The 25,415-nt window shown below is 40.5% G+C and overlaps 1 protein-coding gene across 1 annotated transcript in view; it reads right to left on the bottom strand.

The window, feature by feature from the left end:
• Window positions 1–25,415, bottom strand: part of PCSK6 (proprotein convertase subtilisin/kexin type 6) — a gene marked incomplete in the record, with an annotated part of 1,289,931 nt that overhangs the window by 242,001 nt on the left and 1,022,515 nt on the right. The window contains 1 exon segment of the mRNA XM_044078680.1: window positions 16,835–16,937. Within this exon segment, the coding sequence (XP_043934615.1) occupies window positions 16,835–16,937 (103 nt within the window).

Here is a 25,415-nt window from a genome sequence, read left to right as displayed (position 1 = left end):
AGGGCAGTTTTCTTGTGCCCAAACTGTCAAGCAACTCAAACTCCACTGACTAAAAGACAAATTTGGGCACAAAGCCCTTAAGAGCTTTACTGCCTCAAAAGAGTACGCTCCTCTGAGGCTTTTAAGGATTGATGGTTGGTTTGTGCTTTCCTTTGCTGAACAGATAAGTTCCCTTTGCGAAAAAACTTCCATTTTCTTATCTTTTACTGATGTTTATTTTAAGCCTAGGAGTGTTGCGTTTTAATTCATCGATTTGAGACTATAATGTACTTTTAAAAAGAGCACTTATTTCTGTCGGTTTAAAAGTAGCATTATCTAACTGACAAAATATTTTCTGTGGAGAAACTGTGGCTGTGTTTTAAGGCTGTGGGGCTTCCATGCATTTGAAAATGTTTGTTACTGTGTTTTTCTATCAAAAAAGTAATGTTTGTGGACTGGTAGGTTTACTGGCGTCGTTGCTTGCTTTTCTCAGGAGATGGACATTTTTGGCTTGACCATGGAAAAGACGGTCATTCTCACAGTCAATCCTTCTTCCAGCCACAAAAGGGAAAAGTTCCTCTACAGCAGTTTAGTAACTTGCCTCAGCCACAAGTGGGTGACTCTTTTGTGGCCATTTGTTGTACCTCAGACCACTCATCTTTTACCTGGAATCCCTCTGGTGAAGCATCTACTATGGACTGGGATTAGCCACATGTTCTGCAGCTGTTGAGGTCCACTCAGTGGGCAAAGAGAAAACCAAGCATGTATCTACTACTCCTCAAATTTCTTTGGATAGGAGTAGTTTACTGGCACTGGCTTACGGTTTAATTCAGGCTACTGATCCTCCTTGTAGAGCAGTTTCTAGTAAGACGTGCCTCCTTTCCTGAAGATATTCAAGATTCAGGATCTGAACAGGAAAATGTAGCAAAGGATTTAAGGTTTTGTCCTCAGGACATCTAATTCAAACACAGAAAGCAGCTGACTGTCCCAGTGTTTTCAGTGGGAGAATCCTGACATTTTTTGTGTCTCTCAAAACTAATCTAGAACCTACACCCATTCATCCTGTTCTATCTGCTTGAGCGGATGTGTCTTACTGCCTGCAATTTTCCCCGAGAGTCAGCCAGCTGTCACTAAAAAGGCAATTCCTCAGTCTTTAAAATTTTATACACTACTCCCAAACCTGACCGAGCAGCCATAGCCTTAATTTAACCTAAGTTGACTTCTCTGCTAAGCACTTAGTTAATTTTGATCCTACTCTTTCAAATAAGGATAGAACAATTATTGATAGGTATGGGAAAAAAGTGTATATATCTGCAACTCTGAATTTCAGAATTTTAAATGGTCAGGATCATATGTTAAAAGTTCATTCTGACATTTTATGAAAGTATGAGGAATGGTTTATCTACAGTTTCTTCTTGTGAAGACATATCTGCTTTAAATAAATTTGTTTCTTTTACTGAATAGGTCACTACTCATTATTTGCAGTGTGTGTGTGTGTGATTCTGTTGATACTTCTTCCAGGGTTATGACCACTGGAACGGTTGTAGAAAAGTTAGCTTGGCTGCATTCTTGGAAGCTTTCAGATGTTAAAAATGAGATTTTGAATTCTCCCTTGGATAACGATTTAGTTTTTGATACCTCTGTTGCAGAGGTAATCAAAGTGTGATGAAAGTAGCAAGCTGATCTAGGGAATCTCTAAGATTTTTCAGCCCTTCTTTTCCAAATTGTCCTATGGGTTTTCTTCATCTATTTTTAGACAAAATAAAAAAAAAAAAAAAAAAGACACTCCAACAAGTGTGATCTCCCTCCCATCCTGCCCCCTTTTCCAGAAAGTCTGAATCTCTCTCTCTCTTTAGCAATAGATTGTTTCAGATAAATGGGTTATGAACATCATTCATCAGGGTTATGGATGGCAGTGGGAGAAAATTCCTCCTTTCCAGAAGGTCAATCTTTATCTTGCAGATCAGACCGTTTTGTTTCCATCTGTTCATCACATGCTGTCCCAAGCAGTGATAGAAGCAGTTTCTCCTTCCCAGGTGGGGAAGGGGTTTTGTTCAAGGATGCTCCTAGTCCCAAAGAAAGAAAATGTTTGGAGACCAGTTCTAGATTTTTCTTTCCTAAACCTGTTTGTGATAGTGCCCAGACTCAAAATGATGTCACTTTCTCTTTCAAGTTTCCTGGTAACACTAGATGTAATAAATGCTTACCACACATTCCTATTCATCCAGACATCAGGTGTTCCTAAACGTTGTGCGTGTCTGGATCACATTAGTATTTCTCTGCCTTACCCTTTGGACTACCCACTGCACCAGGAGTGCTCACAAAGTGTCTAGCTCCAGTTATAGCTCATTGCAGGCAGCATTTCTCCGTATGTTGATGACTCATTTATTTTTTTCAAAATGTCAGCAATCTCTGTCTTGGGCGAGATATATCCTGTAGAAGCTGGAATTCCAAAAGAACATTCAAAGTTGTTCTTGACTCCCTAAATCATGATGGAGTTTCTGGTATGTCAACTAGGCACTTCAGTTCTAAGAGCTTTTCTTCCACAGGAAAAAAATAGACCTCTATTTAGATCTATTTCTAAGGTTTTCACTCAGACTTTAGTCACTGCGAGAGAATACCTTAGGATTTTGGGTCTCATGGCATCTATGATTCTCATGATACTGCTGGCAAGACTCCACATGAGAATGCTACAGTGGTATCTGAAATCTCTTTGGTCCCAGAATTAACACCCTTTATCTTTTCAGATCCAAGCACTGGGTTTTGTCAGAAGAGAAATTACTTGGTAGAGACAACAGATATCCCTTAAATCAAGGTCTCCCCTTCTCCCAACCTGCTTCAAAGGAGTCAGTCACCACAGATGCTTCAGACTTTGTTGGGGCGCAGTTTCAGGAGAGATGAAAGTGCAGGGGGTGTGGGACACCAAAGACAGATGCAAACACGTCAAGTAGATGCTTGCTCTGATTCAAGGCATTACATTCTCTGAACCATCTTTGTTCTCCTGGACCTCTTCATGTAGTTACAAACAATACCACAGTGATGTGGTATATCAACAAGCAAAAGGTAGCCTGGTCATACCCCCTTTGCAGACTAGCCATGTTAGCTTGGGCTATAGCTTCGGAGCTCAATCTCATCCTACAGGCATCCTACATTCTGTCAGAGCAAAACTGTGTGGCAGACAAACTGAGCAGGATCAGAGCAGACCCTCACAAATGGAAACTAGATCGGGGGGGGGGGTCTTCCAAGATTTGACCCACCTGTGAGAAGTTCAAGTAGACCTCTTTGCTTCTTGTCTGAACAATCAAGTGGCAAGAAGGCCTGGAAGACAAATGACATTTCTTTTTGTAGGATAGAAATTTTCTTGAATGCTTTTCCACCTTTTCTACTAATATCCAGGGTACTCCTGAAGATTCAGAAGGAATTCACCAAATCATTGTGATGATTCCCTTCTGGCCTGGACAACCATGGTTCTCCCTAGTTTTCAAAATGGCCAGGGGCAATTATCACAAGTTTCCTCTCAGAATTGATCTACTTACACAAGAACAGGGGTGCTTGATACAGCCCGACATGAATCATCTTCAATCGACTGCCTGGATGATAAGGTCTTAATTTTTTTAGGCAACTGTTTATTGAGGGCATTCAGCATGTGCTTATGGATGCAAGAATGTCTGATACTAGAAAATCATATATTAGGTATATTAACAAATGGAAAATGTGTCCTAGTTGGTGCCAAGAACAGAACCAGCTTCTATTCAGGGCTAGGTGCTCTCTGGTTTTAAAATATTTGTGAGTTACTATCCTATGACCTTTCTTATTCCTCTATCAAGGTTCATTTATTGGCCATTTTAGTATGTCTTTCATGGATCCTTTTTTTCCAAAGCAGGTGCATGTGAAAATGATATTGAAAGGGGTTTTGCATGACAGGCCTCCAAGAAAATTGGTGGACCCTCCTTGGGGTCTTAATTTTATGTTATAGAAGCTAGAATTTGCTCAATATGAACCAGATAATCTGGCTGATTTGAGGTTCTTAACACGGAAAACTGTTTTATGGATCACTCTGACCTCTGCAAGAAGGGCATCTGAGTTGCAAGCTCTTATGGTGAGTCAACCCTACCTCATTTTCCACACTGATGGAACAATCCTTTTCTCTCTAAAGTGCTACCAGTGTTGACTTTAAATCAAACTATCCATCTCCATGATTTCTTTCCTGAACCTAAAAATGAGGGAGAAAGGATACCTCATACCTTGGATGTCCACAGACAACTCAGGTACTTTCCTGACAGAACTAAACCTTTCGGATCATCAGATCGATTGTTCATTCTTTGTGAAGGTACCAGGAAGGGACAACTGGTGTCAAAACAGACTATTTTCAAATGGTTGTCTAAGGCTATAACCTTTTGTTATAGTTACCACAGTAAATCTATTCTGGGCAGGGTCAAGTCCCACTCTACAAGGACCTTGGCTTCTTCTATGACTTTTTGGAAATGGTTAGATTCTAGAAGACACTACTTGGTCCTGTGTACATACTTTTACAAAGCACTGCAAACTGGATTACTTTTCTAGGTCTAGATCAGGCTTTGCTAGGACCATTCTCTCCTGGGGTCTTGGACCCTTCACCTTTCACCTCACAAATAGCTAGCTATTGTTATCTACCAATATTGTAAGGCTACTGCAACAGTGATCAATATAAAGAACATAGTACAGTTGTGGAAGTTGAATTTACCATAACAGTAGATGTTCAAATGAGTACTGCTGCAGTAGCCAAACCCTCCTTCCATCCTCCTTGCTTTTTAGTGCATTTTTTGCGCCAGGGTGTGCACATTTTTTTTTGTTATTCCTAACCTTGTCCTTTTAGGCTCAGCTTCTCTTTCTCTGCTGGCAAGAATGCTCTGAAGGGCTTTGCGCCAGTATTATCTTTTAGTCAGCTCAGCTCAAGCTGCTTGACAGTTTGGGCAAATCCAATCCAATCCTGGTAAAGTTCATGTATGCAGCAGATACGTTAAACAAAGCATACTTATGAGGACTGTAAGAAATATTTTTTTTTGAGAGTGCCACATAAGCTTCTCAGCTATAAATCTCTGCTGAATAACTTCAAGAACTCAAAACACATACTTCAGAATGACTTCCGAATTACTATGAACTATACATGCTAGATAATGTGATACCAAGTCTTCCTTCCTTAGGAACTAATTTTCCTTATGGAACCGAAATTTCAGTACAAGATTTTTTTCTTGGATGCAAAGTCATAACTTCTTCACAACTAAGAGAAACAATGTACTTAGTGAATCTACAATTTGCATGAGCAAATGCAAAGAAAAAGTTTTTAATATTCCAAAATGACTAAGCATGAGAGATCAAATTTTACTTTATTTTTAATTTTGATAACCAGTGTATATAGCACTGATCCGATTGGATCCATTTAAGCCTCAGCCCACAAACACAACAGATACAGGACATTAAATACAAAGTGAAAGAAAAAACAGAATATGGACCAGTATTATATACAAAGTAAATATCAGACTTGGCTTGAGTGCATAATACACAAACTGGGTAGAGATGGCACGCTGAAGAATCACAATAAAAAATAGACTCAGACCAAGCTATGTAGAGGGAAGATGGATAGGAATGGATTACGTTATATGACCAGAGAGCACAGAGCCTTTTTTCCTAGAGTCTTGTAATTTATTTTTAGTTATGATTGGAAAATGGGGTAAAGGAATGATCTTTAAGAAAATAAAGGTGAGAGTTCCCTAGTTTGGGTCCAAGGATTGAGAAAGCTTGAGCTGTGCATTGAACCTGGTCAGGAAGATGGGGAGGTGGGGTGGTGAGTTGGATGAGATAACCGGAGTGGTTAATATTTCTAATGCTGTATGTTACTGCATTTCATAATAATCTGGAAGCTAGTGAAGGGAAAATCTCATTCTAGAGAAGTTTAAACAGCTAAGGGGGAAGTAAAAGGTGAGCATGTTGTTTCACAGGTAACCAGTTAGCTTTAATAGCTTTGCAGCAGAGTTAACCTCGAGGAGAGAGTGATAAATCTGCAAATGACATTAAGATGATTTGAATGGTGGATACATTTCTTTTAGAGGCTACAGCAGTCAGAGGGCAACCATATACTACTAGATAATCCAGTAAGATGCCTTTAGGGTCTAGAAAGAAAAGGGAGCCCTTAGTAGTCCAATATCTGAGCAAAGTGATGTTTCAATAATGTTATTCAAATGAATGAGGCTTTGTAGAGGTCTGGGGATGGAAGTGAGCATTTGCCCAAGGAATAAAAAGTATTGTCTTCTTTTAAGAGGAGTTAACCAATAATTTATCATTGATCCATTGAATAAGGGCATGAAAACCAGCCTGAAGTTCAAGAGAAGAGAGAACAGTTGTAATAGTATAGGACCATGTCAACAGTATCAAGCAGGAGAGGAAAATGGGGCAAGTCAAATGGGAGCTTGTTAATGTAGATAGAAAACAGGAGAGGTACCAGAAAAGATCCTTGGGGGATCTTTTTCTGAAGCGGGATTGATGGAGTTGTTGAGGAATTTAAATATATTGAGAAGTGGCAGTGAAAGAGGTAGTTTCTGTACAAGGGCAGTGTGTTAATGCTAACACCTCTTTCAGTGAGATGGTGTATAACTGAGTGAGCAACAAAATCAAAGGCCAGTAAATTACCTTTCTTGAATGACCAGTAAGGTCAGTAAAAATGGCTCCAGTAATTAGCCATTTAATAGAACTAACGTCCACAATCTGAAATTTGTACCCTATATAGAAACTGAAACCACAAATAACTTGTCTCGCATGAAATTTCTCCTTTGCCATAGAAGTCTATAGTAGACTTGATTCAGGGACAAAATAGGTTCATAGGTAGATGCTAGGCTATCTGCCCTAGGACATTTATAAGCCTAGCCAGAGTGTATTTGGCTTCCGCCTCCCTATTAGATTAGCCTACTGTGCCTCTGTAAAGTAGGTCACAGAAGGTACCCTTTTAAGATTAGTTTACTGTGCCTATGTCTAGCAGGGACACAGGAGAGATCCCAGGAGTGAATTTGCGATTTCCCATCCACGCGTCCAGATTTCGCTTGAAGAGGGTCAGCGAGGGGCTATGTCTAACATGAATTGGGATTCTATTCCAGAGTGAAGGGAGCCTCTGGGAAATGAATCTGTCCCTCCAGCATGTCCTATTTATTTTTGTGCTGAGGTTTAGGTCCCTGGAGCGTGTAGCTCTAAGGGACTTGGATTTTTTTGAGGTGGAGCATGTCCATTAATTCTGGGTTTGACATGGCTTTGTACGTCAGGCATAGATCGCCACTGAGTAGGCAGTAAGCAACTGAGTAGAGCTGGAGTTTTTTTAGTTGAGCTGCATAGGACATTTGTTTGTATCCCATGATCCTCTTGGTGAGGTACTTTTGGAGTCTCTCCAGTTGCTTCAGGTGTCGGGTAAGGTACATCCCAAAAGGGGCATTGTATTCAATTATGGGCCTGATGAGTGATGAGTAGAGGGGCACAATGACCTCTCTTGCTCTAGATGCGAACCCTTTCGTGATAAGGTGGGCTATATAGAAGGTCTTTCTAACCATTTTGGCAACGTGATTATCAAAGGAGAAATTACTATCTACGTTGGTCCCCAAACCTCTAATTACTTCTTCCATACTTAATGGATTACCACCTATGTGGTAATTTGTGGGCACCTTGTTTTTCCCAAAGGGGATGACTATGCACTTTTTAGCATTTAGCTTGAGGCCGTGGCTCTGGCACCAAGCATCCGTCTCTGTGAGACCCTTTTGGAGGATGCTTGTGTCAGATGGAGATTCGATTATGGCCCCCACTTTGCAGTCATCTCTGAACTTTGTCAGCCATAATCCCCCCGTGTTAGCCTGAACCTCAGAGAAGTATATACCGAACAAGAGAGGTCCCAGAACTGAGCCCTGTGGGATGCCACTTGTAACTGGTTTGGATTCGGACATGGCACCTGTGATTCTGACCATGTGGGTTCTATCTCTGAGCCAGTTTGCAACCCATCTTGTGATATAGGGGTTGATATTTAAGCTGGTAAGCTTATTTATGATGCCCGAGTGGGGTATTGTGTCGAAGGCTTTTGCGAGGTCCAAGTAGGCTGTGTGGACTACCTTGCCCTCATCTATGGCTTTGGTAACTGTTTCAAAGAAATCAACTAGGTTTAAGAGGCAAGATCTGCCCTTAACAAAGCCGAATTGGGTAGGGTCCAGTGTCTGGAGGTTCCCAATGTCTGTTTATGAGTTCCAAGATAATACGCTCCATAGCTTTACAGACCACACTAGTCAGGCTTATGGGGCAATAGTTTCCGGGGTCTGTTGTGGCACCACCTTTGTGGAGTGGGACCACTGTAGCTGTACGCCATTCTTTGGGTACATATCCTGTAGTAAGGCTAAGTTTGAACAGTGACTTAATGTGAGGGTTCAGTTCTTCTTGGAGCTCGTGTAAGACACAGCCTGGGACACCGTCCAGTCCCATAGATACTGTGTTTTTTGCTTTGGAGAAGGCAGCTTTCACCTGTGCATCTGTGATGTCAGGGAGGTTACATTCAATTGGGATAGACATTTGCTCCTTTGGGGGGGAAGGGGGGGGGAAGTTTGAGCTGAATCTGTCTGCCAACATGTTGGCTATGTCTGTAGGTTCAGTATATTTTGTACCGTTATGCAACAATTCAGAGCACATCTAGAAGTTTCCGCCCATGTTCCTGATATAACTAAAGAAGGCCTTGTGATTATCTTTAGTGTCTCGGGCAATTTTTCTTTCGAAACTGGCCTTTGATGATTTTATGAGGGATCAAAGTTTCTTGCTAATACTGATCAGAGATGCCTTCCTGTTTTGGGATTTTGCTCTGTCATGTAGTAGCTTCCTCCTCCTGTTGTATAGCTTATTTATGGCCAGGGTCCACCAGACCGGTCTCCTGTTTTTGGAGGAGTGAGTCTTGGTTTTATTTGGGATAGCATGATCCATGCATTCCTGCAGGTGCTCATAGAATGCATTTGTAAAGGATTCTGCGGATTGGGCTGTATTATCCTCTGGTCCAGGGGCTTTGAAGGATTTCACCTCAGTCTTGAGAAGTGCAAAGTTGGCTTTTGAGAAATTCTTTACAGTGATTTCCTTGGCTGGGGGTGGGGACGGGATATGGATGTCCAGGGAAATTTGTTGATTGTCTGATCTTACCAATGAGGGGTTTACCTCAGGTGTGGAACAGAGTCCCCATGTTGGTGATGACCAGGTCCAATATGTTGTTCCCTCTTGTGGGAGTGATGACCAGTTGTTCCATTGTGTTAGAGTTTATAAATTCAAGGAACCGTTGGGCGAGGGTGTTTGGGCTTGAGTAGTTTTCCCAGTCAATGTTTGGATAGTTGAAGTCACCCAATAACATAGTGTTTGGAGAGACCTTCATATTCTCCAGTGTTCTCAGGAATGCCAAGTGGGGTTCCTGTAATAGGGAGGGTGTTCTGTAGCAGGCTACAAACTGAAAGGCAGTTTTGCCTGCTGTTAACTGCACATGGATGGTTTCCAATGCTTTGTGCAGTGCCACTAACCTGGAGGTGTACAGGTGTCTTTAATGAATATAGATACTCCCCCTCCTTTTGTGCTTCGGTCCGAGTTTTGGGGCCGAAACGCATGGTATGAGTTATAACCTGATAGTGCTGGGTTGCTCTCAAGAGCCTTGAACCAGGTTTCTGTTACTGCACAGATATCGATTTTCTCCATACTGAGGAGAGCCTCGAGTGCGTGCATCTTGAGGTTTAGACTTCTGGAACTGAGTAGCATTACCTTTAGTTTTTTTATCCTTGGGTTGTCTATGGAGGTAGGTTTGTCCTTTGAGCCTTGCCTAAAAAAGGCACTATGGGGGTGGCAAGAGCCTTGGCCAGTATATGAAAGCCTAAGGGTGACAGGTACAAGCCGTCCCTAGTGAAGCAACGTGGCTTGTTGAGCATGTCATCCCAGGCTGACAGACACTGGATCCCCTTTGAATGACACCAATACTTTAGCCAATTGTTGAAACTAATCATTTTGTCTTTATACTGTGGTATCATTCTTGGTGAGGGCAAGATGCTAATCAAGGTCAGGGTCATACCAGCCTGGGCTACATGGTCAGAGAGCTCCTCTATGTCTCTTTTCATGTAGTCCAGGGAGGTACGTTTCAGGTCATTCACACCAGCATGGACAATGACGGAGTCATACTTGTACTTGCTTTGGAGTGACCTGAGTGCTTGTGTTATGTGGTGGATCCTGGCACCCGACAGGCAGCTTACAGTGACCTTCTCCTTGTTCAGTCTGGTGAGCGGGACGTCAGTGTGCCGGACAATAGAGTTCCCTATAACAAGTGTATTTTGTGTGTTGTTTGGCCTTAAGGGCTGTGACTGTGAGGCACACTGATTTTGTGAGATATGTGATTCGTAGGTATTGTTGAGGGGTGGCTGTTGCTTGGATATCTGCTTAGGAGGTCTTTGCTGTTTAGGAAGATTTTTATTTAGAGCCTCCGACTATGTTTTTGTGCATTTATGTGTTGGGTATGCAGATGCAATAGGTCTGTGTGAGACTGGATTTGTGGTGTGGGTGGTTACCTTTTCCTCCTGACTGACTGTGCCAGTCTTGGGTTGAGAGAGCTCTGCCTCCAGTTTGGCTGTGTAACTGCATCTCTCACATGTATTAGAGTTTGTTGGAAGGAGGAGAGGGTTGTCTGTGTACATAAGGCAATTGTAACATTGCCTCAAAATTCCCAGATTCACCAGCTGGACTGGAGAGTAACCTTGAAACTGACCCTTGGACATACCAGATTAGTATAGGGAACTGTTTTTTTTACTGATCAGATTAGGGAAGGGAACTGATTTTTCACTTGATCAGGAAGGACCAATCGGGAGCCTAATACTTATGAGAAGTCAAGGAGGGTGTATTGCTTTAGTTAGTGTTTCCTTATAAGAGCTGAGCAAGTGCAGGACTTTAGAAAGAGAATAGAGTGATTACTTTGAGAGTTTGAACAGTTCTAAGGGAAAAAGGGAAGAGCAGACTTTGTGGAGCCTGGAATAGTTTAAACCTGTTTAGGCAGCGCTGCCCGACGCTGCTCAGTGCGCAAAACCAGGCAAAAAGAGAGCTGTAGGGTTTTAAGGGAGAGAGATTTTTCTACATGTTGACTATTATAATAAAATTCATAAAGTTTTGTAACTGAAAGACAAGTTAAACTGTTATAACTGTACCCAAGTCCATTTTTCTGGCAGACAGTATGTAATCACAGACTGGATCACACTACTCATGAGTTTCAAATATTTCAGAAACTATGGGAATTTAGACATTTAGTCTCAGGTCCTTGGCGCCCTCAAAGCTATGGACAAGTCGAATGTTTGGTACATCAAAAATCTAAAAGAAATGAGAACATTCTAACACCAATGAATATTATCCATCTTGAGATACTGTAACATGTCAGAGTCAAAAGGATGAGCGCAGATTCTAAGGGGTAGACACTTTGACATCACAACTGCACACTTCATTTTCACTAACACCAGGTAGTAAGCAAGTTGTTATTCATTTGTTGTAGGAAGGAAAGGCAAAGTAAATAGAAACTGTTTTCACAGCACTGTTTGCTTGTCTTTTAAGAAAAGGAAAGGAGGGTGAGCATAAAAATGTCAGATCATGAATTTGGGAATGTATGGGATGGAATCTTTGAGTAGATGATTTTGAGAGTTTGCTGGCTGCAAGATCAGGATAATGGGATCTACAGAAGGAAGGGACGACATCTACAGAAAGCACCTAAATCAAAGAACTACAGAAATATTGTGGAGAAGTGTAACTTAAAATAATCATGAAATTCCCTCAATGCAGAATATAACCACTATAGCTGTGAATAGACCTGCTGATAATTTATGTTGCAACTTGTTGGCTAAATCAGAGTTTAATGAAGTGAAGTATGTTCCCTGCGAGTGTGACATTAAAAGCCTGCAGGACAATGATAAGAACATTTCAGTACAATCACCCAGCTTGAAATCAGTGCCACCTACTGATGATAAACTAGCAAATCTAAATTCAGTGCTACTACTGGGATTAGTAGATGTAAATATTCATGTTTGGAAGGTTAGCTGAATCAGTCCGATGTTCAGACTGCACATAGCTGAACTAATTTGAATGTGCACATGGAATTTTATATTTTTTCTGTGAACTATATTATACATGGCACAGACAGTGATAGGATGTTTTGCCTATGTGTAACTGAAAACAATTAGTTTTCCACATAGGGATGCCACATATGGCAATATGCAGAATTATATTAATTGCAGTAGAACAATTCAACAAAACTTAACACAGTGGTAGCTGTGTTTCCTGTCAGAGTTTCTTCAATGTGTAGCAACCTGTAACGGTCTTAGGATCTCTCTAAGTGAATGTCTGTTGGACTTCTTGTACATCTATAATAATTAAATTACAGGCAGTGCACAGCTTCATAAGCCATTGGATGCTACAACTACTATAAAGGTGCTGGTTCAGTCAGCATCATGAGCTAGAAGAGCACTGATTTCCACAATACTCAATGTACCTAACACCAGGGTCACCAAAGACTAGTGGAACCCGGCAAGATAAAAGCTCTCTAATCAACTCTGATGACAAAAAGATGAACAAAGCCAAATCTGAGGTAAATTTGACCGCCAAGGGCAACCATAAGTCATACTTTAGCCAAGTCCGTAACATTAAAGGCAATACACAATTGTGTGCAGAGCTCATTGTCAATGAAGCCACCTATACTGAGCCAAAATGACCTGAAAAGGGAAGAATTTAAGTATGTCATGGAGAGATTACAATAAAGTATTTGACAGTATCCCACATTCATGGATAAAGGAGTGCTTACGATGTCCAAGATATACCCTACATTGATCAATTACATTACAGTGACCATGAAGCAGTGGCAAACAACTTTGCTGCCAAGCCATGATAAAAAAAAAAAAAGATCATCCCAGGGATAAAAATTCAAAGGGGGATATTCCAGGGTGACTGTCACTGTTGCTCTTGTCTTGCCCCTTACCCCTACCTCATTAAGCTGTCTACTTAATATATTAGGTCATGGTTAAATTTGGCTACCAGAAAACAAGTGTAAAGGCTTTTCTTTTTGTGTATGACTTAAAACTGTATATTTCATCAGGTGAGGAGCTGAAAGCACAACTGAAGTGGTCAAAACTTTCTCAGATGATACAATAATGTCAGGTGGTATTGATAAATGTGCAAAAGTAACATTTAAAGCAGGAATGCTGCAGGACAATTCAAATATCAGTCTAGGACAGGAATAGGATATAAAGGAACTTGAGCAGGATGGAGTGTATACATATTTGGTAACTGATAAAGGATCAACAAAAAACATGAACAAATGCAAACAAAATTCGGTAAGGAATACTTTAGAATAAAATTAATAGTGAAAACAGCCCTGACATATAGGAAGAAAGTCCAAACTGTAAACCAATTTGCTCTTCCTGTTCTAGGGGTGAATGACTGGCCCCAAATGGTACTTGATCAGCTGGTCAGGAAAAGAAAAATACTTCATGGTAACCAAATTATATATAAAAATTGGTGTATACCAAAATGATATATTCCTCATTTTGAAGGCATTATGGGCCTCCTTGAAATTGGTTACATGTACAGATCTGAAATCGTAGGACTGCATACATATCTGCCATCATCAGATCCAAATATAGTGAAAGTTTTGAAACATGAGGAGAAAAGGTCTAGGATAACTTTCCTGCTTAGTTCGACAGAAGCATATCAGTGTCATCCGGAAAGGAATCCAAACCAGAAGCAGAAAAACAGGCAGCAATTGAATGTGCAAAAAACAGAAAAATAGAAAGAATACGAGAAGAATCAGATAAGGCGGCAATAAATGTGGAAAGGGCATAACAATAGTTGCAAGTACACTCCTGGAAATATCATCATGTTGATCAGGATCTGATGTAGGAATGGTTAAGGAGAGGTAAATTTAAACCGAAAAATGAAAGGTTAACATTGGCAGGCCAGGATAGTGAACTATGTACATGTTGGTTTACAAAGTCCATTGAGCATGTGGGAGAAAGACAAATGCAGGTGCTGTAAAACAGAACTGGAAACAGTCACACATTTAGTTGCTGGGTGTGATGCACTAACGGCAAAAGGCCTGGATACGGAAAGGCATAATAATGAAGAAAACAATGAAAAACTAGACAAACTCAGAAAAACCACAGGCTGTAGGCTCTCAGTCCACTCCAACAAAGCATTATACAGAATGATGAAGTTTACATCACATGGGATCATCCACTGCCAACAGTACAAAAAATAGATGCAAGAAAATCAGATGGAGTAGTCCGTGAAAAGACAAAAGTAGCACTGACCATTGAAATTGCTACACCCACTGATTACAGTGATGTACAGAGTCACACAAAGTCATACGGTACCAGGATTTTCAGGCAGAAATGAGGGCAATAGTTCCAATAGTAGTAGGAGCAATGGGTCTCAAAGAATTTACAGTCTTATTTAGATGTGCTACCAACACATGTAACTCTGTATTGAATTACAGGAATAGTCAATTCTAGGCAAACTGTGGGTGCTGCAAAGAGCACTTTTGGTTAACGTCAAAAATTTAACCAACACTAATTTCAAAAACTTTAGTCGTATTTTGACTTGGGAATGGGGCTCATTTCTGTCATGGTATTAAAAACCCAAAAGAAATGGAGAAATTAAAGTGACAGAATCCAGAAGATATAGCAAACCTAGTGGTAGACAAATTCAGCCCCCCAGCCTCTCCACAGGAAATACCACCAAATATAACTCTGCATACTAACACTAGGGAAGAGGTCCTTAATGCTCTCTAAGTCCAAGAGCACTGCATTGACGAGCCCCAACAATATCCCTGGCTGCCTTCTAGATAGCGTGAAACATGATGTATCAGGCCGTCTGGAATCACTGTTTAACTTTAGCCTTCAAACAGGCTTCATATGCCTTACGAACGGAGAATTTTAACAGTCATCCCTATAACAAAGGTGGGCCATCTACAGACCTATAATTCCCATAAGTCTCATATGCAAAGTCATGGAAAGAATTATTATGGAAAGGGTCAATAATGACAGAGGAAAGCACCAGAGACTGGACCCAACCCAGTTTGGTTTCAAATGCAGGTCATACCTACTCAACCTGTTGGGACTTCTTTGAGAAGGTCACAAAAGCAATAGACAAGGGAAAAATAGTTCACACTGCCTACCTTGATCTTGCTAAGGCATTTGACAATACCCAACACAGGCAATGTTGGCAAACTCAAGATGTCCGCTATAAACCCAGGAAGTTAGAACTGTTTAGTCTGCAAAGAGGTCAGTTACCTGTAGACTCCCTATGAGACTGGTCTTGGGACTGCTCCTTTTTTGCATCTACTTTATCTGAATCCAAGACCAATATTATGGGCCTCTGGCTGACCACATATGCAGACAATTACAAATTAAGAGCAGTCAGAAAATCCCCTCCTGACGCTAATGTTCCTAACGAAGGGCAGACACAGACAAATAACTGGTGTCAGAGCCATGGACAAACTAAATGAATAATAGTATCTCTTAGGAAATTATCCACCTCTGGTAACTATCATATTGACAACATATTCCCTAGGAGTCAACCCAGTAGTGAGGGACTTTGGGGACACGTAGCAGTAATCCAGCCTTTGAGCGTCACGTGTCTACAGTAGTGAGGAAATCATTCTGTGTTGTGCATCTTAAACAAAGATTATGGCATATGTGTCCAAGGAGGTAATTGATCCAATGTATTTGGTATTCATCAGAAACATCACTGAGTACAATGCCCCCAGCACATCCAATACTTGGAATGTTGAAGGAGGTCTTTCACTAAAAGAATGCAGGCAGGGTGCAAGTGGCATGTCCTACATAGAATGCCTCAGTGCCCTATCCCCTCATTACATCTCCTACAGGCTGTTGATGTGAGATATATGCCTGGGATACAAGACATTGTCAAAACCCATCCTGATGGACCTTCTGCATATTCACAAAACAAACAGTACCAGAAGTACCCATTCTAAAGATGTAAACCTTGCCTGTGAAATAACTAGGTCATGCTGGAGAGATAGGTATGTATCCCAGAGACTACCACTTCTCTGAAACAGGCTCCTCATTCATGTGAAGCAGAGTTCCTTCCTAACCCAATTCAAGTGTAGCTTGCACAATTGGATGAGGAACAGGAAATTCATCCCTGGTTTGGTACAAGTGTCTCTAGTAGACACAGGCAGCCTGTAAATGGTTCATCTCCCAAGAGCCTGCTTACACTTACCAGGGATACCAGAACTTTTCAGACATTTGGGATGCATGGACAGGCCTTAAAAGTCCCCAGTGGTCCTTAGCCTACCACATACACAACTTATGAATATATTCTACATTCACAACAGATGGACAAAGTGGTAGCTAGAATGACACTGGTGTAAAAGATGTGGGTATCAGCAGAAGTAAGGTCTCCATTCCTTATACTTGATGAACCCATAATCTACCCCTCCAGTAATTATAATGTAGATGTGGATGGGTGAGTACTTGCCAGAGAATGAAGATGCTACAAACTTAGCAGTACACTGACTAAGAAGTCATGTTGCTATAAGCATACTAGTAGCAGAACACTTGCAAAATGAGGACTTCTATCAAAAGAATGCTGCAATACCCTTCTCTTCAACTTTAAGCAGAAGAGAATATCTAGAGGTCACTCTTTCACAGCAGTCTCTCAGCTAGTCAGATAAGCATGACAAAAGATGATGAAAATATTCAGCAACTTGGAACAAATGTTTACTATAATATATCTCATATGTTCGATTCTTAAAATGCTTCCATTTCCTAGTTAGCATGCAGTACGGTACCTGCCCGATTTGGTACTTCCAATACTGTAATGTATACAGTCCCAGCAGTGATGAGCATCAGGGCCATCACATCCCTGTCCTCCACATTCTTGATGACAAGGTCCTAAAGCAGAAACAAAACACTGTTAAGAACATTAGCAATGCATCTGCACAACACATACTCATAAAAATAATAGTTGTAAGTTGTACATGTTACAGTCAGTATAAAGGTTTCTTTTCTAATTCTACCTACTCCCCTCCATCTGCATAGAATGCAACTCTTCTAAAACCATTCCCTTTTTATTAGATTAGAAAACATTGCTCAGATATATTTTATTACATTTTAATATCCATTTACTTTAATTGCACTTATTAGGAAATCATGCAATGAACTCTCTTTACTACAAGTGTATCTGTTAAGTATATATACAATTATTTTATCACTGCATACTTGTCTGTGTCAGGCTGTAGTTGAAAAGGAGTTTGTGACCAGCCCACCTCCATTGTTACCAAATGAAAATGGATAAATACATACATACATATAAAACTAATCTTTTAAACATAATTTTTATTATGCACCAGGCTTTTCTCTGATACCCCAAGCTTAACCTATTGTATGCTTTGGCAGAGAAAGCTCTCTCCACCTGTCTGACATACCACAGACACAGTGAAAAATGTAGTTCTTCCTAACAGGTACTTGTCCATAGTCTTCAGCAAGACTGAGGACTGCCTGTGTATGACAGCAGTTGCTATAAAAATGTGCACAGTGTGGTAAAACATTTCTCCATTGCTTTTGTTGTATAGAGAGAGAAAAGCAGTATTGGCGTCACTTTTTTTTGGATAGTGATGCATTTGCTAAAGGCATTCTTTTTTGTAGTGATATCTTTACAGTCAAGTGTTGTTTTATGGTTTTGGTTAAAATGTTTTATGTTACATGAAAAAAATCAAGGAGCAGCAATACAACAGAAGTGTGAAAATGTAATACACAAAGCCATCTGTGCCTCAACAAACAAAAACAATCATAAATTTAAGAACAGGCGTTTGGATCTAATTTGTAGTACTATAAAGACAGAGATAACAGAAATTATAAAGATAAAATACTTTTGAGCAAATACATGTATCCAGCAATCAGGAAAATACACAAACACCTTTCTAGTAATGACACTGATGAATAACAGTAGTTTGCATGGTATTTGACAAGTTCTGTCAGCTACAGCTCCTGGTTTATTGAGACAGCTTTACCACCTCTGAGGGTCTGTCAGTTCTTGAAGTACTACAAACTGAAAGCCTTGTACATGCATTAAGTTCAACAATTACTTTGTTGAGGATTTACAACTAATGATAGATATAAGAACAATACAAACTGGAGCAAAATGAAATGTTATCAGGGTCTAGAGACATTTTAAAATGCCTGTGACCCATACAACTGCCATTCAATTTACAAAGGAATGTTTAAATGTAATTACGGTTTGTTTAGTTTTCTATTAGTGTTGTGTGTGCACCTGTGTCATTTAAAATATGAGAATTATCAAAGGTGTTTAAAAAGAATCCAGGTCAAACACTTTCTTCTGTGATATGTCTGAATTTAAGCAGCTTTTTCCACTGAAATTCTTTTTTAAACACACTTATTAGATTATTACTTAAGACACAGCAAACATGCATTAGCAGAAAGATAACCATTTTAATATTTTCCATGTAAATACAATATACATCACATATATTTTCTTCACTACTATCAGTCCAACATTAAAAAAATGCTGAATTCCTACTTTCCCTTAAAACCTCAACTCCTGCTTCTCCTCCTGAACATATTCCCACAATTTCCATTTACTTGTATGTAATTTGCTCCTTCCCTTTTCTAAAGATACCTCTTCCAGTTCTTTTATAATATTCAGTACCTCAGATACTGTTGGTGTAGGCTTTGAATTCCATTTTCTAGCAATTGCTTTTTTTGGCAGCCACCAGAATAAAACTTAAGGCATTGCTATGTCTAGGCAATTCAGATCACGTATCCCAGCTCCAAAGAATCATTTCCTTACTTACAGCCATTTGTTCTCCCAATATTTCTGTTAGATTACTCTGCAGGGACTTTTTAAAATCTGTCAACTCATTACACTCTCAGAACATATGTTCCCAGTTATCTACTTCTTCTTCATGACACCTCCAAACATTTGCTATCTACCCGAGGAAAAATTCTTTGAAGACTGCTTGGGGTACAAAAATACCCATGCAAAGACCTTCAAGCAGAGATTTATGTATTTATTAGACATTTATTAAATCTTCTGGATGTGGTTGCATAATTGGGCCATACATATGGCTTCCCATTGTTTTCTTGTAAATTGCTTTTCCAGTCTCTATTCCCAATCTTTTCTAACCTCCTCTGATTGATTCTTATAGTTATCATGCAATATTTCATGCAGTCTAATTATCCCTTTTTAACTGCTGCATATATTCTATATTAAACTATACCAGAGCAAGTCTTTCACTTAAAAAATGCCCTATCCCCTTTCCCTTTGCCTGTACTCTGAGATCAAGCCATGGTAGGAAAGCAGTGTCTAGCCTGCAATCTCAATGTCTTCTTGGCCTCAACCCACTCTTTTAACCTTGCCTGCTGAAGTAATTTGCCCCCAATATCTTGATTCCTTTTCAAGGTTTCTCCATTTAATTCTAGCTCCCTCTTGCCATTTTCTGTACCCCTAGTTGCAGTCATCCATACTGGCAAAAATCTCTTTTTTCCATTCTCGTACTGGCTTAATTCTATCAGAATTATTGGGATAACAAATCTCTTTTCTTTTTGCACAGAAATTATTCCCATTTTATGGAGCTTACCTTGACAAATACAAGAAACAGTAGAAAAGGAACTGTAGGGGCAAGTGAGCAGCTGTTAGCACAATGGATAATGGGTGTAAGTGGCCACAAATGCTCATTTTGCTGCACTCCTTTTTCAATCATTTTGCTGCATTCCTTTTTCAATCATTTAAAGATGCATATTTTGTTCAGTTTTTTTAGCTCTTTCATTTTTTCAGTAGTAACTTGTGTGCGCGCGCACGGGAGTTTGCCTTATCATACCAGACAGGGCACTCCTTCAGCCTCCTTACAGGTGTGCGTCTTTTTCACACAATGGAATCATCAATTACTAAGCTGCTTTTGGAGTTTTCAAGTCATTATGTTTACCTTAAGGTGGTTTAAGTCTGGCTTGGTTGATTGTTAACTCCAGCTATTCTTTTATGATGGACCTTCCCCACTGCAATGGTGTGGTGATTCTAAAAGTTTCCTTTACTGTTGTTAGTCAGCGTCAGTCTGAGGTCTACATACTATGTCACAAGTATCAACTGAGGCTCTGGTTTTACAGAGTTTTATTTAATTTGTTGACCAGGTTGATTGACTGGTCTGCAAGTCCATTTTCAACTACAGCCCAAGCCAATTGGAGGTTACACAATTTCATAGTGAGTTACATTTGTCAAGTACAATACAGTGAGACATCATAAAAATACAAAAGCAATCTAACTGGAACTTCTAGCCATGTGAAGACCACAGAACTGTGCAGCTCTCCCCCCTCCAATGCCTATTATTATTTTTTAGCATTTTGCATGGAGGATAAGGCTATTAGCTGGGAAATAAACCCAATAAGCTAGAAAGATTAGATAGATGACAAAAAAAGAGAAAACAGATAGAAGACTGTTCAGACATTGATTTTAGACTCTAAGCAAGAACCCATCACTGGCCTGGAAATCATGGTGCAACGTGCTACTGGGGATCAATCATGTAGAGGGCCTGGACAACAAATTTATAATGCTAATGTCCAAAATGCAAACAAGAATGCCCCCCTGTTGGAACAAATGGCCAGAAATGATAGTAAGATAAAATACTTAGAAACAGCTATGTCAGATTACTTAGATCAGATTCAACATGCACCTGACTCACAGATGGTAAAACAGCAAATGGAAGCTGCAGAGACAAGAACGGAGTACACAGCAGCATCAAACTAATGGGCATCCCTGAAGGTGTAGAGAAAAAGAATTATGGCTTGTATGTTACGCAAAAGTTGGTGGAATCTCTGGGTAGATATTTGTTAGAGGGTATCAGGTGTTTCTAACTAACTCAAATAGGTCTAGATTTTTGAGATCACTGATGTTCTGGTTTGCCAGCTATTCACTCAGATAGGGAAAGTTCTATCTAAGATATGGACTCCAAGTCCAATAGTCAACAAGAGCCCAAAGAACAGCTTTCACAGAAGTGATAGTCATCTGCATGAGAAATAAATAGAAACAGAGACTGCTATACTCGGACATCTTAAAGGTATGGTTACCAGGTAGTTTGCACATCTTTGCACATGCCATTAGAAACAGTCCATAGGTTATGTGCTTTGAAAGCTTGCCACTCAGCAGTCAACCACTACATGAGCAACAAGGATTCCACTGTAAGCAATGTCTCTGACATTTCAACATTACTAGTGGAAAAGAAAGTGAACATTTTGTTTAAGGCCAAACTAGCAGGATAGTTCCTTATACATGTGCAGGACTTTATTCAATCCATGGTGATAAAATTCAGAATCCATCTTTGAACTCTGTCTAAATCCCTTGGACAAGTAACTCATGGTTATAAGGAGTAATATTTAAAGTGATTTTTGGGTCTATGATTTACACAGGCAGAAATACTTGAGAGAATCATATTGGATTTATCTGTATAAAAATTCCAGAACGGTCTCTATCCAGCATGAGTCACTCAGCAATATGGCATCAATGGCCACATGTTAGGATGGCAGGGGCAGCACATGTCTGTTAGCACTTTTTGATGTGTAACCTGCAGGGCCATAAGGCTGTAACATGCATGACCCTTGGCTTACCTGATGATGGGGTGCTAAACACTCTTAGATGGTCACCCGAAGATGAGGAAACCATCACCCACCCTTGGAAGTTAAATCTGTTGATATGCAAATAGTTTATAAAAAAAACCTTAATAGATGTTGTTAGACTGGTTTGAAAGGTTTGTTTTTGTCTCATTGGAGTACACTGAGTGGCAGAAGAGTAAAGCTCTGTTACCCTGCATGATGAAACAGTTTGCTGGCGGTCTACAGGCAACAGTGTAATAAATGAATTTAACAGGGGTGAGTAGATACAAAACAGTGGCCTTGAACACAAATGGCCTTACAAATGCAGTAAAAGGAGCTTGACTAATGACTTATCTGAGGCAGCAGTGACCACATTTTGCTCTATTACAGGAGACTCATTTTGGTGCACAAGAGCATTTAAGATCAAAAACGTTTTTGTGACAATTTTATTTTCGGTGAGTACAGCAGGAAGAAGTTGTATTCTTCATCAGTAGTGGCTTCCATTTGATCTGCTAAAATAACTTGTTGATGAGGTGGGTGGATATATGCAAAAGGTAAGCTGTAGGGAAGTCATAACACTGGCAAGTGCTTGCATCCCTCACATGACAAAACCACTGAATTACTCATTATGCTGCCAGAATGAATCGCATTTCAAGAAGGGAGAGTATCGAGCAGGAGACTGGAGAACAGTTTGCACAAGACAGAAGTACACTCAGGTCCTCAGAGGCTATTTACTCCAGCATTAGGAAAAAGCTTAGGAAATTTAGTGAGGCCATGGGAATGGTAGACACACAACTAGCTTAAGCTATCACCTAAGGTTGTATATCTGCTGTTAATATCAGTTTGCCACTTATTCCACAATTAATAAATACTATACCTCCAGGGAGAAAGATGCTGGAGTAACACATATGACCCAATAACTTTATCGGATCATGCACAATCATCATTAAAGATACAAATAGATCAGGAAAAGGCACTTGAGATAAAGCTTGTTTACTTGCCAGTGTTATGACTTCCCTACAGCTTACCTTTAACTTATCCCCACTTATCAGTGGGAGTGGCAAGTACTAGGTAACCTGTCTACCACATAAGGAGTGGTTCTGGCCCAGAAATTGTAGTTATTGGCCATTTGGGCAATCTCTTCCATCTCTCTCAACTTTCTGATTTGAAAGCCTGCATTTGCACTTGTTTCTGTCCTGTAACTAGTCTAGTGCAGATACAGATTCTTAGTTTTAGCACTTAAATTTGCTTATTCATACTCAGCACTTGTTCATAACTTGTAAGCACTAAATAAGCTACTAATTACTATAGCACTCAATCTTCCTCATTACCTAGAGGAAAACAATTTTTGTACTTACTTTTCTCACTTGCTTAGAGAAAATCAGCTCTTGTACTCACTTTCCTCACTTACCTAGAGGAAAATAGTTTTTTATTCAGGCATGTCCAAGGGTCAGCTCCCAGTGTTCTCTCTTGTCTATCTGATAAATCTGGGCATCTTAAGGCAATGTAGAAATTGCCTCATGTACACAGACAACCCTCTCCTCCTACCACCCAACACTACAACCTGTGAGATGCACTTATCGATCCAAACCGGAGGTAAAGCTCTCTCCAGCCAAGGCTGAACTTGACAGTCATGAGGAGAAGGTAAACATTTGCACCACACCACACTCATCACATTGTCTCTCTAAATCTACACCACCAAAATCCACACATAGTAACACACAAACATTCGTGAAGCCTCCCAATAATAATCTAACCAAGAGAGACCTCCAAAGCAGAAATGCAAGTAACCTCCATTCCCCAACACAACCCAAATGACACAAAGCCCACAGACTCAGTGTGCCACTCAACCACAGCCAATAAGGCAAAACAACATACCCAACACACTGGTCATAGGTGACTCCATAGTCGGGCACACTGATGTTCCACTCACCAGGTTAAACAAGAAGAAGGTTATTGTCAGCTGCCTGTCGAGTGCCAGGATCCACCACATAACCCACACACTCAGGTCACTCCACAACAAGTACAAATATGACTCTGTCATTGTCCATGTTGGTGTGAATGACCTGAGATGTACCTCCCTGGACTACATGAAGAGAGACATGGAAGAGCTCTCTGATCTTGTAGCCCAGGCAGGTATGACCCTAGCCCTGAGTAGCATTCTGCCATCTCCCAGAATGATACCGCAGTTCAAGGACAAAATGATTGACTTCAACAATTGGCTAAGCTTCTGGTGTCATTCTAAGGGGATCCAGTATCTGTCTGTTTGGGATGACATGGTCAACAGACCATGATGCTTTGTCACAGATGGCCTGCACCTGTCACCCCTGGGATTCCGGATACTGGCTAAGGTTCTTGCTGTCCCTATAGTGCCTTTTTTAGGCAAGGTTCAAATAACAAATTCACTACCATAACAGGAACAGGAAAGCAAAAACTGAGGGTAATGCTACTCAGTGCTAGAAGTCAATCTCAAAATGCACTCACTCGAGGCACTCCTTAAAATGGAGAACATCGATATCTGTGCAGTGACGGAGACCTGGTTCAAGGCTCCAGAGAGCACCCCTGCACTACCAGGCTATAACTCATACCACACTTTTTGGCCATGTAACCTGGACTGAAACACCAAGGCGGGGATGTGTCCATATTCATTAAGGATATCCACACCTCCAGGCTAGTTGCTCAGCATAATGCATCCGAGGTTATCCAAGTGCAACTAACTCTGGGCAAAACTGCTGCAATCCAAATTGTAGCTTGCTACAAATCCCCCACTAAGCCCCAGGATTCCCACTCCTCTTTTCTTGATGTACTGGAAAATATTAGGGTTCAACCAAACACCCTAATAATGGGCGACTTCAACTACCCCACCATTAACTGGGAAAACTACTCGTGTACCAACTCCTTAGCTCAATGCTTTCTGGAATTCATAAACTCCAATGCCCTGGATCAACTTATCCACACCCCCACCAGGGACAACAATATCCTAGACCTACTCATTACCAACATGAGTGACTGGTGTTCCACACCTGAAGTCAACTCCTCGTTGGTCTGATCCGATCATAAGCTAATCACCCTTGATATCCACATCCCGCCCCCACCCCCCATTAAGGAAACCACAGTAAAAAATTTCTCCAAAGCCAACTTCATGCTTAAGACAGAAGTGGTGAACTTCATGACACCCATGCAGATGGACAATACAGTTATAACTGCTGAATCCTACACAAATACAATCTATAAGCACTTACACGAGTGCATGGATTGTGCTATCCCAAACAGAACCAAGACGCTATCCTCCAAAAAAAGGAAGCCAATCTGGTGGTCCCCTGCCATAAACAAACTGTACAACAGAAGGAAGAAACTGCTGCAAAAGAGAGTAAAATCTCATGAGTGGAGGAGGTCCCTGGTCAGTCTCACTAAGAAGCTGAGATCCCTTATAAGATCCTCCAAAGCTAGCTATGAAAACAAAATCACCACTAATTCCAAGGACAACCACAAAGCATTCTATAGCTATGTCAAGAATCTCGATGGCAACACCCAGATCTGCTCTGAGTTACAGCATAAAGGCAAGAAAATTACAGAACCATCTGATATTGCCAACATCCTGGCAGATAGGTTCAGTGCTAACTCCCCCCCCCCTCACCCCCTAAAGGGCCCATATCTATACAGGAAGAATGCAGAGTCCCTGTAATCACAACTACACAGGTAAAAGTTGCACTCTCTAAAGCCAAAAACACAGCATCCATGGGACCAGACAACATCCCAGGCTACGTTTTA

This window comes from Protopterus annectens, chromosome 7.part1 (genome assembly GCF_019279795.1).
Source record: "Protopterus annectens isolate FY-2018-M chromosome 7.part1, PAN1.0, whole genome shotgun sequence".
Classification (NCBI taxonomy): domain Eukaryota; kingdom Metazoa; phylum Chordata; order Ceratodontiformes; family Protopteridae; genus Protopterus; species Protopterus annectens.
Note: the sequence above shows the minus strand (reverse complement) of the source record. Positions and strands in the feature narration are given on the sequence as shown.